Source organism: Microtus oregoni, unplaced genomic scaffold, assembly GCF_018167655.1.
Source record: "Microtus oregoni isolate MIOR12 unplaced genomic scaffold, Mior012 000019F_ref0000042, whole genome shotgun sequence".
NCBI lineage: Eukaryota > Metazoa > Chordata > Mammalia > Rodentia > Cricetidae > Microtus > Microtus oregoni.
In genome coordinates, this window is record NW_024543078.1 from 13,430,356 (window position 1) to 13,449,880 (window position 19,525).

The window sequence follows — 19,525 nt, forward strand, 5'->3', positions numbered from 1 at the left end:
TTTGTATAAATTTGAGGAAAATATTTCTTATATTGATTTCATGATCCAATATTAGAATTAGTATAAGCCTCTTCAGGAACATGGAAGGAAAACACCCAAAGAGCAGTGGAGCTGTCCCCAGCGCTGTTCCCCAGTAGACTTGTACTGCAGTTGACTCTCTAGAAGCCTGTATGTTACTGGTGCTAAATATGGAGATAGAGGAGAATACAAAAAAAAAAAAAAAAAAAGATGGGAACTATGGCAGGCTGTGGAAGAGTGCTGTAAGGTAAATTAGGTCAATAGTTTTGATTTAAGAAAGTTCTTTGGTTTATAGTTAGCAGTGGAGAGCCACTAAAAGGAATATGCATTGTGAGCATGAGCCACCACACTTGACTGAAAGTTAAGATAGATGAATATTAGAATGCTCTGCTACAATTAGAGTCTAGGTGAGAAACCCTGAATCAGAGCTTTTAAGATACAAGTTGGAAGGTTTGGACAAAAGGTAGAATTGGAGCACTTTGATAACTAATGTAATAAAGAATAATAATTTGTAATTTGTAACAATACAAATAATTTTTTTGGTGTATCTATTTATTTGTGGAGGTGGGGGCATACATCTGTGAAAGTAGAGTTCAGAAGACAGCTTGCAAAAGTCAGTTCTCTCCTTCGAACGTGTAGGTTCCAGGAGTTGAACCTTAGGTTGTCAGACATGTGTGGCAGTTACGTTTGCTTTTCAGCCTTTTTTTCTGCCCTGTGTTCATTTTCTTGGTTTAGGGTTTGTATGATATGGTTTGGGTTGACTTTTTTTTTTTTTATTGTTGTTGTTATTGGGCTTTTTGTTTGTTTGGTTGGTTGGTTTTGTTTTGAGACTTGGTCAATCTATGTAGCCCTGGGTGGTCTGGAACTCAAAGTGATCTGCATACCTCTGAGATTAAAGGTATGCACCACCATACCTGGTTGTGTTCTTATTATGAGGTCAGTTTTCATTATGGAATTCAGGAATCCATTGTTGAAGTTACTCAGTGAAAACATTGAGATGTTTGCTGTTTTGTTTTCCAGCTCCATGGAAAAAAGCAACATATCAGAGCACTACTAATTGACAGAGTGATGCTGCAGCATGAGGCAAGTGTCTCCATTACCTCTTGATTCAGCATGCTAATAAATAATTACTGCAGTGTTTTTCATAATTAAGTGGACTTTCATTAAACTCTTCAAGACTTTATTTTATATTATTTCTTTTTAAAGTTGCGAACACTAACTGTTGAAGGTTGTGAGTATAAAAGAGTACATCAAGATATGATCAGAGATCTTCTTCGATTGTCAACAAGTTCGTACAGTCAGGTGAGACTCTACTCTCTCCAATACTTCCATTTTTTTTGTTTGCAATCTAGGTATTCCTGTTTTCCCAGTGGAGTTTAAGTAATCCCTCATTTAGGGATTACTTAATAATAGCAAGGAAGCAAGAGAACCAGAACTAAAATCTAATAATTCCTGCCCCCAATGCCATGGTAAATACCTTCCAAATTTCAAATAGATTCAAATTTTGCCTTAATATACAAAAACATTTGTTTGTAGTATGATTGTCCCCACGCCACTCACCCCTACCCTCTTTTCCTAGACAGGGTTTCTCTGTAACCCTGGTTGACCTGGAACTTTGTAGATAAGGCTGGCCTCGAACTCAGAGATCTGCCTGCCCTGGCTGGGATTAAAGGGGTACACCACCATGCCTAGCTAATTGCTTCTCATTTTAGATCCTCAATCATTCCTCCTGCAAGGTCTTGCTATTAGGCAGACTAGCCTTGAACTTAAGTTCACTTGCCTTCACCTCCAAAGTGCTGGGATTACTGGCATATGCACCACCATGTCCTGCTTAAATTGTCTCTCTGTTGTAAATTTGAGAGATTATGTTGGTAGACTGGTGCTCCCACTTAATTCTATTAAACTCCAAAGGCCAGTCTGGGATGGCTATATAATTCCTTCTGTGTGTGATGCTTGGGTTTAGGTAGTTACTAGCATGTAATATATCATCTATCCCTTAATAAAGTATAGGACCAAAAGATTATGTCATAGCACATAAATCAGAGACATTACAAGATTTATGTATATCAGTAACTTCTAATTTGGTAATTTCCTGTGTGTGGACATAAGAGACCTGATCTCGTCAACAGTGAGTTAGGGTGTCTGCTGTTTGCTTTTAGCAGTGTTATAAGCTGTTCCCCATGAATGTCATTCAGCTTCCTCTCATCAGAAAGAAGCACACTGATACTATCTTCCTTTTAATAATCATTTGTTTGCTTTCTAGGGTATATATTTTCTGTTATTTAGGAATCAATCTAAATTATCATCCTTTGCTTTTTATGTTTCATTAGACATCTTTTTAAATCTTTTTCAATTTTTCCCAGGTCAGAAACAAGGCTCAGCAAACATTTTTTGCTGCTTTGGGAGCATATAACTTCTGTTGCAGAGATATCATCCCTTTAGTTTTGGAGTTTTTACGACCTGATAGACAGGATGTCACACAGCAGCAGTTCAAGGTATAGGTTCTGTTTTAATGTCTACAGTAAACATCCATATATTGGTTAGTCAGCTTCTGCATTTAATATTTTGTTATATTTGCTTATCGCCAATCTTAAAATATGTGTAAGTTTAAGATACTAGAACATTTCATCATGATTATTGTGCAAACCTCTGTGGAAAATATCTGAATTATATAACCAATGTGAAGGGAAGACTAGGGATGGAAAGAAATAAGATCATTTGAGCAACTGATCAGAGCAGAAAAAGGAAGAAACAAGGCAAGTTTCAGAGGTGAAGTAGAGTCTCTGTAAGTAGGTTTTTTTTTTTTTTTTTTTTTTGGTTTTTCGAGACAGGGTTTCTCTGTGGTTTTGGAGCCTGTCCTGGAACTAGCTCTTGTAAACCAGGCTGGTCTCGAACTCACAGGTAGGTTATTAATAAGAGATATTAAAGACAAAAAAAGAGTTAGGGTTTGATAGCTAAATATGAGGAAACTAAAACTAAATCTGGATTGTACAAGTAGTTGTAGGAGAGGTGGGAGACCTCCAGTGCTCAGGAGGTGGAAGAACCCAAGAGTTTAAGGCAAGCCTAAGCAATGTGGTGAGATCCCATCTCAAACAAAATGAGTCTAAACAGCAAAAGTGACCAAGATAACATGAAAAGAGAGGAACAGCCATGGAAGGGCAATAAAGAGACCTTTCAGAAAGAACACACAGGGCAGGAGAGATGGCTCAGAGGTTAAGAGCACTGGATGCTCTTTCCAGAGGTCCTGAGTTCAATTCCCAGCAACCACATGGTGGCTCACAACCATCTGTACTGAGATCTGGTGCCATGTTCTTACGTGCAGGCATACATCGAGGCAGAATGTTGTATAAATAAATAAATAAATCTTTTTTTAAAGAAAAAAAAAAGAAAGAACACACAGTCATCAGTGCCCACTTTCTGGAGATAATTAAGATTAGCACTAAGTATGTTCTTCGGAATTAATCTGTGAGACACAGCTCGGTATGCTGTGAGCCAGGCTTAGTTACTTACTTCTAAAATTTTATTAGAACAAGGCATTCTTTTATGTAGTTCGTACATTTTCTTCATATCACAGTGCTGAAGATTAGTGGCTGGGACTGATACCAACTGACTACTGTTTCCTTTCTTCTTTACTTTCTGGTGGCTGACTTCCACTCAGTATTGGATATTCTTTCTGGAAGGTCTGCCTCATTTGATCATATCAGTCAATCTTGTCAAGAATGTTTTACATGGGCAACATTAGAGAGGTGAAAGTTAGCAGTGACTGTATATAGAGCCTGTAGAGGAGGCTAGACTGTGCAGTAGGTTACAATCCAATTTCACATCCATTTACATTGAGTGTTCTGAAAGTAACAACACTTTTTGGTACTAATAGAAATACACTTGCTTCATCAGAATTATCTCATGTTGTCAGTAAAAATTATGTAGTATAATTAAATAGCTAGATTTTTTAAAGGTATTTTAAATTTTATTGTTTAACAATTTCATACATGTATTTAATACGTCTCATCATATCCATCCTCCATTCTCTCCTTCTACCCCTCCTGAGTAACCAAGCTTTATATATTTAGTAACATACTTAGCAACTTTGTGTTAGCTGTTATTTGGTAAGTTATTTAAAACTAAAAAGACTTTTTGGTATATTTCAAGGCCATTATCTGAGAAAAATATCAGTAGAATCTGTACTTTTACATTTTTCTTTTTTTTCCTTTTTTTTTAGAGAGTTTCTCTGTATCTTTGGATCCTATCCTAGACCAGATTGGTCTCGAACTCACAGAGATCTGCCTGCCTCTGCCCGGCCTATTCTTACTTTTTATATTGCCGAATCGCCATTCTTTAGCAAACCATCTATTAAATTTTTTAGAAAAAATATTAATGGATGCCACTTGGTTAAACCTCAAGTACAAGTTTTTAAGAACAGCACAGTAAATACATGTAATATGTAAATAACTAACATAAAAATTTAAACTCCATGTTTGACTCTTAGTTCTCCTCTGTGCCTCTTAGTTTTCCATGTAAATTTATTTGTTTTTATAGGGCGCCTTATATTGTCTACTTGGAAATCATAGTGGTGTATGTCTGGCCAACCTTCATGATTGGGACTGTATTGTGCAGACTTGGCCAGCACTTGTTTCTTCGGGACTTAGCCAAGCCATGTCACTGGAAAAGCCATCAATAGTGAGACTGTTTGATGACCTTGCAGAAAAGATTCATAGACAGTATGAAACAATTGGCTTGGACTTTACAGTAAGCAAACTATTTATTTGTTCTCTCGTATTTTAGTGGAAATTCTGGCTTTAATTTTTCATGTTTTTTTCATAATATTTTAGCTTGTTATTATAATTTTTTAAAGGCATTTACTTTCTCTTTCCTTCTAACGTTCTTTAGTGATCATTGTTTTAGATAACAGATTGGGAACACCAAGTTGAAGTGTGTCTGGGAAAGAGTCAGGTCTTTTCCACCAAGAGGCTGCAACAGTTAACATTTCTATATTTACCATTGTTCCATGTATGCCACTGCATTTTCCTCCTCACTTCTCCTCACTTTCCCTTCTCTTTTTTTCCTCTCCTCTGGCTGGCCTGGAACTTGCTTTGTAGACCAGGCAGGTCTCAAACTTACTCTGCTGAAGCATTTATCTAATTATTCTTTATCAATGAAAACTCAGGACTCAGATATCGGGGTAAGGACCTCATTGATCAGAGGAGTGATGACGAAATGACCACTGACTTCTCCTTCATCGATCTAAAATGGCTGTACTACTTCCTGTGTCTCTCTATATGTCCTGGGTCTTCCAAAAGCTGTCTGGGTAACTTTGGTCAGCTAGTAACTGTCCACCTCTGATTCAAAGTCAACTCTATTGGAAGTCTCAGGAGTGTCAGAGTGAGACCAAAATTTCCCATAGCACTCAGCTTCTTGAGTGCTGGGATTGCAGACATGACCTACCTACCATGCCTAGTCATGCTGGGTTTTTTAAAGAGCTGATTATGTTTTAGGAGGTTAGCTATACTGGCCAAAGTCACAGAAGATTTGCCACTAGCTAGATTCATAACTTATAGTGCAGAATATTAAAATTAGATTTTTTCTTATGAATTAGAAAGAAACTCCACTGGTTCTGAAATAGAGATAGGACATCATTTAAGTACTTTTTTAAAAGCCAGTGACTAACTCTATAGTTTTTGCTAGTCTCAAACTTGTAGCAATCCTCCTGCCTTAGCCTCCCACATGCTAAGATTACATGCATGAGTCACCTTTCATGACCATCTGAGAAGCTAAAATGTATGCATTCTCACTTCCTCGGTGCATCATGATGAACAGAAAAGTGAGGATAGTTGAGTTTCTTCTTTCCTCAGGTTGGTTATGCTTTGCATCCTAATGACCAGGGTTATAACTATGGCTATAAATTCATCCCTTGCTCTTTGAAACTGTCCTTATTAGGATTGGTTACCACCAGGTATAGTTAGTCTTCTGTAGTGCAGGATGGCCTTGAATTCTTGATACCTCTGCCTTCATCTCCTCAGTGCTCTGATTACAGACATGTACCATCATACCCAGGTAGATTATTCTTTCTTTAAAAATTTTTAGTCATAATAACTCAAGATGCAATCCCAAACCACTGGTCCAGCAAAATAGCCCAATAGGAAACGTGCTTGTCACCAAACCTGATGACCTGAATTCAATCCTGGACTTAAAGCATAATCATTACATTTATTTTTGTGTAGACGTATGTGAGTGTGTTTTCACACGCCAATCAATGAACGTATAGAGATCAGAGGACAAATTATAGGAATGAGTTCTTTCCATCTACCTGTGTAGATAGGGTCCTATGATTTGAACTCGGGTCATCAGGCATGGTAACAGGTGCCCTCTTTCCCTTTAATTAAATAGTCCACCTTATAGTATGTATCATGACTCTACTTTTTTAATGCTTTTTTCTTTTTAATAAGATTCCAAAGCCATGTGCTGCAATAGCAGAATTACTTGAACAATCAAAGAATCCTTCTATTAGCCAGACGCTACTTAGCCCAGAAAAGATTAAAGAAGGACAGAAGCGCCAACAGGAAAAGAATGCTGATGCCCTAAGGTAATTGAACTTTCTGCTAAAACAGAAAATATTACAGTTAATACACTTTAACTAGCTCTAGTGTAACTTACCACTACACCTTGATTTCTGGGAAAATGCAAGACAACTGAGAGATGATTGTTGCAAGGGGACCAAGTTTTCACTTGCAAGTAGAGTTGAGAAAAAAAAGCATGCTAAAAATAAAAGTCATTGCTGTATCTTTTTCACTGAGTACTGCCTTTATTTGTTTTTAGGTACTAATGTATCAGACATAGTATAATTGGTGCACTTTGTTATTAAGTCCTAAATTCGAGTTCAGTACATTACTTTATAACTCCTACAGAAATCTCTTTTTTATTGAACTTGTAGTAGGATATTAGTAAACTGTTTTTTGATCAGGGGACCAGAAAAAGTCCTGATTTGGGAAAAAAGAAAAAGTGGTAGTACTTCAGCAGTAGCCTTCTTCACTCCGTTCAGGTTTACCATATAACTTGTGATAGTGCCTACTTACTGTTTGTGAAATGCCTTTAAAATCACGGTATTGCTCTGTCTTGTCTTAAACTCCTGGGCTTAAAAGCATCCCAAATGTTATGAATATGGCTGCCAGCTGCAGCCCCAAACTTGTTTTCAGAAATGTTTTTGTGAATATTGAACTCTCATAGTCTGCTTAATTGATTGCAGATAGCCAGCATACTGTACGGCAGAACACTGCTGACTCTTGGTTGCTACTTACAGTTTTAATGTTTACTTTGGAGTACTCAGAAAAAGTTTTTAGGGCATGCCTGTAATGCTAGTTATTTTGCTCTAGAGGCTGGAGAATCAGGAGTTCAAGGCTAGCCTGGAGTTTGAAACCTTACCTCAAAAACCTAAGACTATTAAGAGAAAAGAAACAATTTGGTAGTTCATTATACATAGCCCTTCATGTTCTTTTCTTAGTGTCTCTTCTAACTTTTAGTCTGGTTAAATAGTAAAGTGTAAAAGGAGGGTAAATTAGGACAGAATTTGAATTTATGTTACATTATTTAGTGTTTATCTTAGTATTATACTAAAACCATATCTGAATTTTTAAAGGAACTATGAAAGGTTAGTCAACACTTTACTAGATGGTGTGGAGCAGAGAAACCTGTGAGTATAAGTTTTCTTCTTCTTAAAAAAAAAAGTGGGTTTTTTTGTTTATTTGTTTTGTTTTGTTTTTAACCATGAAAGCATTTGTCTTAACTGCTCTAGGGATTTTGTGCATGGGAAAAAGAATGGTTGTATTAATGGGGTTTTTGTGTTAGAAGACTAAAAGCAGGAGACTTGGAGAGGTTTAGGGTAATAGGGTAGTGTTATTCAGTAGGCCTGTTTTTATTTTTTTTTTTATTTTTTTTTTTATTTTTCAAGACAGGGTTTCTCCGTAGCTAGGTTCCTGTCCTGGAACTAGCTCTTGTAGACCACGCTGGCCTCGAACTCACAGAGATCCGTCTGCCTCTGCCTCCTGAGTGCTGGGATTAAAGGCGTGTGCCACCACCGCCCTGCTCTGTTTTTATTTTTGAGAAACTTACAGCTGAGCAGGGTTTCACATGCCTGTGGTCCCAGCTCTCAGCAGGCTGAGACTACAAGCAAAGAAAAAGTTTCAGAACAGATTCTTACTGTAAGTAGTTTTTAAGGCCACTGTGATTTGTATTGCTGACTCTCACCACTCATCCCTTTTTCTCAATCTCCAGGCCTTGGAAATTTGAGCATATAGGCATTGGGCTTCTGTCTCTACTCCTAAGGGAGGACAGAGTGTTGCCTCTTCGTGCCATACGTTTTTTTGTTGAAAATCTCAACCATGATGCAATCGTTGTTCGAAAGGTACACACTTTATTTTGGCTACTGTGTTGGGTTTGAGACTATTTACCTTAATAGACATCTTCAATTCTTTATAAACAATAAATACCTTAATAAATGCCTTAACATGAATTGATTTGGCATCTCCTTCTATTTGCTCAGAAGCAAATAATAATTTGTTCAATAAATACTTTAGGCATAATCAAGTATTTTACATTTTAACACTAGCTGTAGCAGGGAATTAGCTTATAAACTTGGCTAAGTTTGACTTTTAAAAATTTGAAAATTCATTTTTCAAGGAGTGGAGCAAATCTAAGAGTTGAGTTTTTCTGGTTGTACTTTGAAAATATTACAAATAAGCTGTCAGAAAAGTCCTGGCCTTGACTATTTCTGGAAGAAAGACAATAAAAGACACAGAGGCTGACTCAAATAGAATGAGCAGCTATTGATCTAATAAAAGAAGGACTGTTTCTTCAGCAGACACTAGCATAAACTCAAGGGTGGAGGTGCTAGTAAATCATTCCTAGTTGAATGTTTATGCTTCCCTGGCCAGTGCCAATAGGCAGGCAGTATATTTTTTAATTAATTATTTTTTTTAACTTTAAACTATTTTTTAATTTGTGTGTGTGCGTGCACAAATACACATGCACACATACACAACACCCCACCTCAGCATGCATGTGAAGGTCAGAGGACAGTTTTTGGGAGATGGTTCTCAGTTTCCACTGATGGATTGGAGGAGGGGATCGAACTTAAAGTCACTTAGCTTGTGCATCAAGTACTTCTACTTCCTAAGCCATCCCACAGAACTTAAACTTATTTTAATAACATGCAAAACAAATGATTTTATTATGGCATTTTTATACGTACTTTTTTGGTTAATTTCTTTAGTAACCTCTGACTTGGTATTCTTCTTTCTACTTTCAAGTCTTCTGTTTTCTCTCATTCTCTGTACTTGTTTATAGCTTTTTCCCTCTCATGTCCCCTTTCCAATTTCCTGACCCATATGTACCCACACTCATTGTCAAATAAATAACTTGTATATAAATTAGAAGCTGGGGGTCTATGTGTGAGAGAAAGCATGTGGTATCTGGGATACTTCACTTAATATGATTTTCGTATATTTGCAAATGTCATTTTACTCTTCATGGTTGAGTATGATTTCATTGTGTATATATAGCATATTTTCATTTATTATTGTCTGTTGATGGACATCTAGGCTGATTCCATTTCTTGCTATTGCCAGTAGAGCACTGTTGAACACAAATGTACAGGTATCTCTGGGGTACAATGTAGAGTTCTTTGGAAGTTTTAGGAATGGGTCAGATGACAGTTCTATTTTTCAGTCTTTGAGAAACAAACTTCTACACTGATTCCCATAGAGTCTATATAAGTTTTACACTCTTACTAAGAGTAAATATAAGGGCTCCTTTTGGGTGAAGATATTTTTAAAAAGAAGTAGAGTCAGTTTCAGTTGCAGTACAACATGTAAGAGATTTCGAAATTTTGATGTAGATGTGTTACCCTGTTTGTAGATGGCTATCTCAGCTGTTGCTGGTATTCTCAAGCAGCTAAAAAGAACTCACAAAAAGCTGACTGTCAACCCTTATGAAATCAGTAAGTAATACCCCAGGTAAATAACAGCAGTAATACTTAGAGAAAATTTCCTGGAGTACTTCCAGAGGCTAGGAGTGGGAGCACAGGGCTTTAATTCCACAAGTTTGGAAGTAGAGGTAGGAAGATCTGGAATTCAAAGCTCAGCCTGAGTTATATTAACACAATCCATTGAGTATTTCTCTCTGGGTGGGAGAATTAGAAGCAGAGTTGATTTTTCTACTTTTCTTACTGTGTTTTCAGAAAAAAAAAATATTCTTTTTGTTTGTTTTGTTTTTGAGGCGGGTTTTTCTGGGTAGCCCTGGTTGTTCTGGAACTCCATCTATAGACCAGGCTGGCCTTAAACTCAGAGGTCACCTGACTCTGCTGCCCTACTGCTAGGATTAAAGGCATGCACTACAATTGTCCTGCTTCTCAGAATTATTCAAATGAAAACTTTTCCCACTAATAAATGATTGATCTAACAGTAAAATATTACATTTAGTTGTCATATCATTTTTCTCCATGAATGTAAAATTTGAACTGTGGGTTAGACTGTAGTCCACAGAAAAATGTCTTTAAGAATGTTTTTCTTTTGATATGAAGGACATGCATTTGAATAAGTGATGATTATTTCAGTAAGGTGTGTTGATAAAATTAATGACATAGAATCAATGTTATTTTTTTTGATTTCTGAGAATTGTGTTTTGATATGAAAAAGAATGTTCTTAAATACTTCTGTCTGGGTGGTGGCACATGCCTTTAATCCCAACACTCCGGAGGCAGAGACGGGGAGATCTCTGTGATTTCCAGGACAGGCTCCAAAGCTACAGAGAAACCCTTTCTTGAAAAACTATTAAAAAGGAAGGAAGACTTTTGTATTCTGTACTGTGGGGGTACAGAGACATTGTGTGATCAGTTTCCCATAAGACTACTCCAATAAATTTGTGTTTGTGGGTACATATATACCATGGCATGTATGTGAAGAAGAAGACAACTATGGGAGTCAGCTTTGTCTCTTCAGCGCGGATTAGGGCAGTGAACTCTGGCGCAGTGGCAGTACTTCTACCTGCTGAGCCATCTACAGCCCTGTGGGGTCTTTTTGGAGACAATAGTAATAAGTGATCACTTGTTGAGAGTCACAGGCAAGCCTAGAGAGATGGCTCAGTGCTTAAGAGCATATATTGTTTTTGTACAAGAACCAGTTTCTACTCCAAGCACCGACACCAGGCAGCTCACAACTGCTTGTGACACTAGTTCCATGGGATGCCTCTAACTTCAGACACAAATATTAATAAATAAATGTTTACTTTTTTTAAAAAAAGAGAGTTATAATCAGGGCATGGTGGTCCAGACCTTTTATTTCAATACTTGGGAGGCAGAGGTAGGAGGATCTCTGTTCCAGGCTAGCAAGGGCATAAAGTGACCCTGCCTCTTAAAAACATAAAAAAAGGAATTAGTGTTTTCAAATTGATTGAATCTGAATGCTTTTTTTTTTTCTTAAGGTGGATGTCCTAAACCCACCAAAATTCTTGCTGGTGATAGACCTGATAATCATTGGTTGCATTATGATAGCAAAAATATACCAAGAACAAAAAAAGAATGGGAGTCAAGTTGCTTTGTTGAAAAAACTCACTGGGGATACTACAACTGGCCAAAGTAAGTCACAGTTCATCCCAACATCAGCAAACATTTCTTTCTTTCTGGGTAAACTTTATTTGTTAGATTAGATTTCTAGGTTCAGAGGCACTTAAAGGTCTTTTCATTCTTTCTTCCTCATTTTTTTTTTTTGCTCCTGCCAATGCTATGCTTTATTCCTTCCCATTGTATTACAGTCCTGAGCTGTTGCTAATGTCATGCAGTATGGCCTTTGAGTAAATGGCAGCACACCCATCTAAACCACAGCACTTTGCTTTCATTGTTGAGTCCAACAACTTAGGTCACCAAAGCATGAGGCTCTGTAGACTCTTAAAGACAGACAGTTACAGTCTATTAAAGAGCCTCCTTTTTTGGTTCTTGAAGCTCTATCATTTTCTTGTGTTCATGTTATAAATATAAACTCTTATTGTATAGGAACATGGTTGTGTATGCCGGTGCAGAAGAGCAGCCTAAGCTTGGCAGAAGCAGGGAGGATATGTCGGAGGTAAGCGTTCATATCATTGTGCTTTTAATTGCATCTTGGCTACTGATTTAGCTCCATCTTAGTGAAATCTGTTTTTAGCCCCATTCTTGTATTTCAGTGTAGTACAGCATAAATACAGGTGAATGTATACTGTTGTCCCATCACTCAGGGGCGAGGTGACACTGCTATTATCAGGGTTGCCCTCACTCCACTAGGTACTGCCTGTATAGTTTACTGCTGGTTTCTTGTATTAGTTCTGGATGATAAAAGGCTCTTGAGCAAAACTAATTTAGGTTTCCATTGTGTATAAGTCATGCCTTCTCGGGAAATAGATGTTTAGACTTTTTTAAGATTTATTCTTAAAATTGTTTTTAATTATGACTGTCTATGCGTGTGTGCCCGGGTGTATTGTTTTTAATTATGACTATCTGTATATGAGTGTGTACCTAGGTGCAAGTGTCCAGGGTAAGAGGTATTACCCTCTTGGAACTGAAATTACAAATAGTGACCTCTGACATGGATGCCCCAACATGCTGGGAACAACTCAGGTCTTTGGGAAGAGTACTGCCATTGTTACCACTGAGCCATCTCTTCAGCCCAAATATCTAGATTTTAAAATCAAAACATTTTAGTTAAGCTAGGTGTGGTAGAGTATGTGTGTAATGTCTGAACTCAGTGTAGGAGGAGGACTCAGCTGCAGGAGGACTGCTGTTAAGTTCAAAGCCAGTCTGGCCCTTGAATAAGACAGCCTATAACAAAAGGAAAGACAGGCAGAAAGAAAAAAGCCACAAAATGAAGAAAAATTTTATTCCTCATTGAACATACCTCATTATCACTTTAAATCTTGGCTTAAGTTCTTGAAATCTTAGTTTAAGATCTAAGTTTTCTTCAAGTTACTGTTTAAGTTTTCTGGTTGTGAACAGCCTTTCTTTAAAGGCTGCTGTTATACAAAGACAGAAATGGTTTATTGGAATTTGGTTTGTAGTTAGGAAGTTTTTATAAGTTGCACTCAGCTGGCACTGAAGGAAGTGTTAGCCTTCATTTCTCAAGCTGAGCGAACACTTCTGGTTTTCATTCATAGGATGAGAAATGACATCAAAACCCATGGAAGTAAAGAGCAAAACTTAATATTCTTAGAGTTGCTGTAGTGATATTTCATTTGTATTTTAATGAATAAAGCTTGCCTGAAATGCAGAGAGTAAAAACAGCCGCACTGTTCAGCCTTAAAGATCAGGCAGTGGTGACACACACACACACACTTTAGTCCCAGACACACTAGTTTGTCATAGAAACCAGATGGTAGTGATGCTTGCCTTTAATCCCAGTGGTGCACAACTTTAATCCCAGCACTAGAGAGGGGAAAAAGATGGGAAGAGACAGCTCTCACACACAGTCTAATTCTGAGATTCCTGGAGGCAGGATCGCCATTTCGGGCTGAGTTAGAGGTATGCGCCATTGTCTGGCCACTAGAGAGTTCTTACCTGTACCAAGGCTCAGACAGAGGGGCGATCTTGTCCTCAGAGAGACTGCAGACTGAGTCCCTGAGTTCCTGTCTCTTCCTGTCTTATATTCTTCTCTAGTGCTGGGATTAAAGGCATGCACCACCACTGCCTGGCCTGTATGGCTAACTAGTGTGGCTGCTGGGATTAAGAGCATGTACCAACCACTGCCTGGCCTATGTTGCCGATTAGTGGGCTAGCTTTGCATTCTGATCTTCAGGCAAGATTTATTTATTAAAACACAAATAAGATATCCCTATAAGCTATAGTCATCTAGCTAATAAAGTCTTAAAATTTATTTTAGCTTTATCAGAATTGTGTGCTCTAAAGTAGGATTTAAACCCTGAACATGGTTCTTCTTTTTTTCCAACTTTGTAGGCAGAACAGATTGTGTATGATCGTTTTTCTGACCCAAAGTTTGTCGAGCAGTTAATTACTTTTCTATCTTTAGAAGACAGAAAAGGAAGAGATAAGTTTAGTCCCCGGCGTTTCTGCCTCTTTAAGGTAATTGTGTTTTAATGTACTTTTTTCATAAAGCTTAGCGATTACCAGTTTATAGGCTCATAAATTTCAAATATTTGATTAAAATTTGTATTTACCTATTGTCTTTGTTAATCTAAAGTGATATTGAAATTAAATATAAAATTAAATTAATATTAACTGGGAATTTTTAAGGCGACCTTTTAAATTATTAATGTTATTAGTATTAGAAACAAAAATGTATTTTAATATAAAGTTGCAATATTCTTACTATTGAAACTGACATTTTTAGAGAAAATAAATAAATTCTAGTGGGGAGAGTAATGTAGACAATAATTAAAAGCTTAAATTATCAAGATAATGCTATTTCAGTACTGAATTAACTTTGTCTTTGTTTCTGTAGGGTATATTTAGAAATTTTGATGATGCCTTTCTGCCTATTCTGAAGCCCCATTTAGAACGTTTGGTTGCAGATTCTCATGAAAGTACCCAGAGATGTGTTGCAGAAATTATAGCTGGTTTAATCAGAGGTTCTAAGCATTGGACATTTGAGAAGGTGCTGGTATCATCCATCTGTGGAGGGTTTTGTTTGTTTCCTTTTGGGTTTTGTTGATTATTTATCCACCACACACTAGAATACCAGGACTGGGGAAGCAGTGGCAGGAGGATCTAGAGTTCAAGGCCAGCCTGGGCTACGTGAGGCCTTGTCTGAATAAAAGAAAAAAAAGTAGAAAAGTAGCAATCAGCATCACATTTATGATACTGCCTCCTGAATTATGACAAGTTCATCTCCATAAAATGTGCCAAAATGGAACCTGGTGATGTGTTTCAGTTGGTAGCATGTTTTATCATGCAAAAGGCCCTCTTTTGGATCTTGGTGATAAGATCCTAAAACCTCAGCATTCTGAAGGTAGAAAGCAAGAACATCAGAAATTCAGAATTAGCCTCTGCTCCATTGCAAGTTTGAGTCTAGCCATGGATACGTGAAACACTGTGCTAGGATTAAAGGTGTGTACCACCACACCCAGCTTAAAGGAAATCTTAAGCAAAACTCAGAAAACCAGTTTCTTTCAACGAAGATATATACACAACACACGAACCCTGCCGCCATCTTAGTGGAGCTGCTGTTGAATTAGCTATTCCAAATCACATTTAAAAAAAAATCCGTGTTGGTACCTCTTATCCTGAATACTGCCTCCCTGTTTGTTCGTTTAAAACCCAAGAGCGTGGCTATGCAGTGTGGTCATTACATGTGAGGCTGTTAGAAAAGGAAGATCTTAGTTTCCTCTTGCAGTGACTCAAAGTCTGTCTTTCCAGATCACAGTTGTTTGTGCATTGGACTTTTGAAACCACAAACTTGGTCATTCCTTGATTATCACACTTTGAAGATCACACCTTACGTGAATTCCGTGTCATATTGGAGCTCCCATGCTTCCTACTCAGGTTTCCTTTTGCCCAGTGTGATAGCTATATTATCCAAAAGTTTTTTTGTTTTTTTTTTTTAAAACTTTTCCCTATAAGAGATTTTATAAGGAACCGTATAAAGTTTTCCCTCTTTTTTGAGTGATATTCTGAAAAATAAATTGAACTATATTCTATAGGTCATATATAATTTATATACTACACTATAGGAATTGTAACATAGTAAGACACTTATCGGGTAGTCTGTGAAGTCCTGTCCTATTTGTGTGTATGTATTTCCAGGAGGAATTTTCATAATTGTTGTATGCCACTAACTTTCCTATGTTTTACTTTGAGAAGGTGGAGAAGCTTTGGGAGCTCCTGTGCCCGCTGCTGAGAACAGCTCTGTCCAACATGACGGTGGAGACATATAATGACTGGGGAACCTGCATAGCCACGTCCTGTGTAAGTACTGCTTTCTGCTTGTTCCCCTTATGAGGCACTGTGCTTTCAAATTCTATCAGTCTGTATTCCCCTTGGAATCTTGACAGTTTGTTTATGCCTTTTGTTGTTGTTCATAACTGAAGATGGTGCTTTCCAAGCCTTCTCAGCAGCCCTTGACTATAACTCTGCTTCTGATGTCTGTTCTGACATAGTAATACAGTTTTACATCTACACATCAAACCATGTTTTGGGAAATGTAGTTTACACATAGTAAAAGCCATATAATAGTTATACATGATGTTAATAACAACTGTGCTTGTTGCTCGTGTGCCCTTCTATATAAGTTGCCTATTTTGCTAATTATTTTTTCACTATTAACACAAGTAATGATAACTAAATTGTGTTTGGCTCCCCAGTTTTAGTTTGGCTTGTTTCTTACATACTTACTTGTACTATACCTGAGTATTATTGATTTGCAGAGTTACTTCTTTTGCTTGATTATTAATTTGTATCTTCAACACAGGAAAGCAGAGATCCCCGGAAGCTTCATTGGCTTTTTGAGCTGCTTTTGGAGTCACCATTGAGTGGTGAAGGGGGATCCTTTGTAGATGCATGGTAAATAAAAGAAAACCTTTAAGGTTGATATTATTAAACATTCTATGGTAACTAATAAATAAATGGAGATGAGTTACTAGGCATGGTGGCACACACCTGTGGTTCCTGCACTGGGGAGTTAGGGAGAGGTTCATGAGTTTGTGGTCAGCCTGGGCTAGTAGACCAAGTTCCAGGCCATCCAGATCAGCATGAGCAAATCTCAAAACAAAAAGACAGGAAATGAATTATCCAAGTGATAAATTAAATGATAAATTTATTTTGGTGGCTGTGGTGCTTCTTTATGATTTTGTAAGCAATGTACCAGCTACAGCATAAGTCACCCAGCTTTTTGTGCTGCCATAGTTTTTGAGGGGCCATTCTGACTTCTTTGTCATAGTCAGATTTTTCATTTTCTTTTCTGCTACCAAACATGCAAAGCAGATAGGCTGGAGCTGCTGTACAGTATAGTGGTCAAGGACTTGCCTCTCATACCCTGTATTGCCAAAGAAACAAGGCAGATATAAAGGAGGCTTTATTTGGTAGATGAGAAAAGTGGGAACAATTAAAAAATAATAAATCCCCATTAAAATGTTCAGGTGCCTATGTGATGGCTCAGCAAATATAGGTGTCTGCTTACAAGCCTGATGACCTGAATTCAATCACATGGTGAAATGAGACATATATAGGCTGACACACACTACATACACACACACACACACACACACACACACAATGAAAAAAGGCATAAGGTGGGGCCAGTGAGGTAGCTGAGCTGGTAAAGGTGCTTGTACCAAGCCTGACGACATGAGTTTGATTTTGGGAATCCTCATGGTTGAAGAAGAAAACAGACTCTTGGAAGTTGTTTTCTGACCTTCACCCTCATGCTGTAGCATGCGTATATCCCCAACTGCCCCACCAACACTCAATAAATGTTTTAAATAAGAAAGGTCAATGGTTATTCTTTTTAAAAAATTAATAGTAGTAAATATACTACTACTAAAAATCGTTTGAAAATCATTTTAATGTAAATATAAGAAGTAGGTGAAAATATTTAAAAAGTAGAAAAAATATAGAAAAGGGGATGTGGAAGGCAGTCTTCATCAGATGTTACTATTTTGATTTGTAGATGATTTATTTAGTGAGAAGAAGCTATTGTGATCTAAGAGAAAGCAGGAAGACTAAAATGGAATAGTATCATCCTATATATAGATAATCTTATAATATGATAATATAATCTTATAATTTTAGCATAGAAAAGCAGAGTGTAATACAATGTTTCTGTCCTTAAATCATAGCCGACTCTATGTGCTACAAGGTGGCCTTGCCCAGCAAGAATGGAGAGTCCCTGAGCTATTACACAGACTTCTGAAGTACTTGGAACCCAAACTCACCCAGGTTTACAAAAATGTCAGAGAACGGATAGGGAGGTATGTTTGACTTTTCTCTTGGTTTTGATTAGCTCTTGAGTCTTTGTATTGTTTTGATGTTCCCAGTGAGTGTGGTGTTCTCTTCCTCTTGTTCACTATTTTGCTCTGCAAAACAAGACACTGAATATAAATTAGGAGGCAATGTACTCAAAACCAGCAGTGAGCAGGTGCCATACTATAGGTCTGAACTCAGAATTATATGGCATTTTACTCTGGAAATGATCTGAGAACCTCTTCGGTAATTATCTTGTGAAATTTTGCTTTGGTTGAGCTATAAGGTTTGAACTTCAGTTTTAATTCTCATGCCAGACTGCCTACTCTTGTGCGTTTTATTTAACAGTGTGCTGACCTACATATTTATGATAGATGTTTCTTTGCCAAATACCGCACCAACAACATCCCCTTGTATCTCTGAGTTTACTGCTCGAGTCCTAGAAAAACTGAAACCCCTCACAGATGTGGATGAAGAAATTCAGAACCATGTTATGGAAGAAAATGGCATTGGTGAAGAAGATGAACGAACTCAGGGCATTAAACTCTTAAAAACCAGTGAGTCTTAAAATTGGTAGAAATTCACTTGAAAACAGCTATTTTAGTTTATTTGCAATCCCCACACACATACTTTTTTTTCCTTTTGATAAAAAAGTAAGTTTTCTGATTTTAACCTTTTTGTTTAGTTTGGTTTCTTTGGTTTTATTTTGAGGTTTTTTTTGGGGGGGGGGGGCGGTTCACCATATAGCCTCACTGTCCTGGAACTCACTAAGTAGACCAGGCTAGCCATGAACTCATAGAGAGCCAGCTGCCTCTGCTTCTGCCCCTGCCTCTCAAATATGCCATTATTCTCCATTTAAAAAAAAAAATCATGATAGTTTGTTGATTTTGAGTTGTAGTTGTTTAAATGTCCTTGCTATTACTTGCTGGGATTAAAGGCATGTGCCACCATGCCAGGCAATTTTAACCATTTTTGAGTGTGTAGTTTAAAGGCTATGAGGCCACACTCAACCCATCTCTAGAATTCTCTTTATGGCAAGCTGAAAATCTGTACCTGTTTCATAGTAACTTCTCATTTTCCTCCCCTGTTTCTAGTCCCAAATAGCCACCACTTTACTTTCTGTCTTTGGAGTTTGTCTATTCTAGGTGGCTCATATCAGTCTAGTTGTTTGTCTTATCTCTGGCATATTTCACTCTGCAAAATATTTTGTGATTATTCCATTATCTTTGTAAGGGTTTCAATGGCTGTGAAAAGACACCATGACACTACTCTGACATATGCTTAATTGTGGTAGCTTACAGCTTCAGAGATTTTGTTCATTATCATGGTAGGGACTGTGTTGACATGCAGGCAGACATGGTGCTGGAGAGGTAACTAAGAGTTATACATGTGGATCTGCAGGTGGAAGGAAAAGAGAGTGAGCAGAGCTACTGAGCCTGGCTTAAGCTTCTTAAAACCGCACGTGGGGTATCCTTTTTAGTAGCTAAAAAAAAAAAATCATAAGGATTGTAACTATAAGCTACTCTGTCATTATTTTAGCTACCTCAAAATTCTTGGCTACTTTAAAATACATTAAATGTACTT

At 37.4% G+C, this 19,525-nt stretch overlaps 1 protein-coding gene across 1 annotated transcript in view; it reads left to right on the forward strand.

Moving 5' to 3' along the window:
* Psme4 (proteasome activator subunit 4) overlaps nucleotides 1-19,525 on the forward strand; it is a 108,462-nt gene that overhangs the window by 65,185 nt on the left and 23,752 nt on the right. Inside the window, exons 25-40 of the mRNA XM_041668888.1 lie at nucleotides 1,039-1,101; nucleotides 1,225-1,320; nucleotides 2,382-2,513; nucleotides 4,555-4,764; nucleotides 6,462-6,598; nucleotides 7,649-7,702; nucleotides 8,284-8,413; nucleotides 9,925-10,006; nucleotides 11,488-11,641; nucleotides 12,056-12,125; nucleotides 13,982-14,107; nucleotides 14,487-14,639; nucleotides 15,845-15,949; nucleotides 16,452-16,543; nucleotides 17,818-17,949; nucleotides 18,290-18,498. Coding sequence (XP_041524822.1) covers nucleotides 1,039-1,101; nucleotides 1,225-1,320; nucleotides 2,382-2,513; nucleotides 4,555-4,764; nucleotides 6,462-6,598; nucleotides 7,649-7,702; nucleotides 8,284-8,413; nucleotides 9,925-10,006; nucleotides 11,488-11,641; nucleotides 12,056-12,125; nucleotides 13,982-14,107; nucleotides 14,487-14,639; nucleotides 15,845-15,949; nucleotides 16,452-16,543; nucleotides 17,818-17,949; nucleotides 18,290-18,498 — 1,945 coding nt within the window. The remainder of the gene's footprint in view (nucleotides 1-1,038; nucleotides 1,102-1,224; nucleotides 1,321-2,381; nucleotides 2,514-4,554; nucleotides 4,765-6,461; nucleotides 6,599-7,648; nucleotides 7,703-8,283; nucleotides 8,414-9,924; nucleotides 10,007-11,487; nucleotides 11,642-12,055; nucleotides 12,126-13,981; nucleotides 14,108-14,486; nucleotides 14,640-15,844; nucleotides 15,950-16,451; nucleotides 16,544-17,817; nucleotides 17,950-18,289; nucleotides 18,499-19,525) is intronic.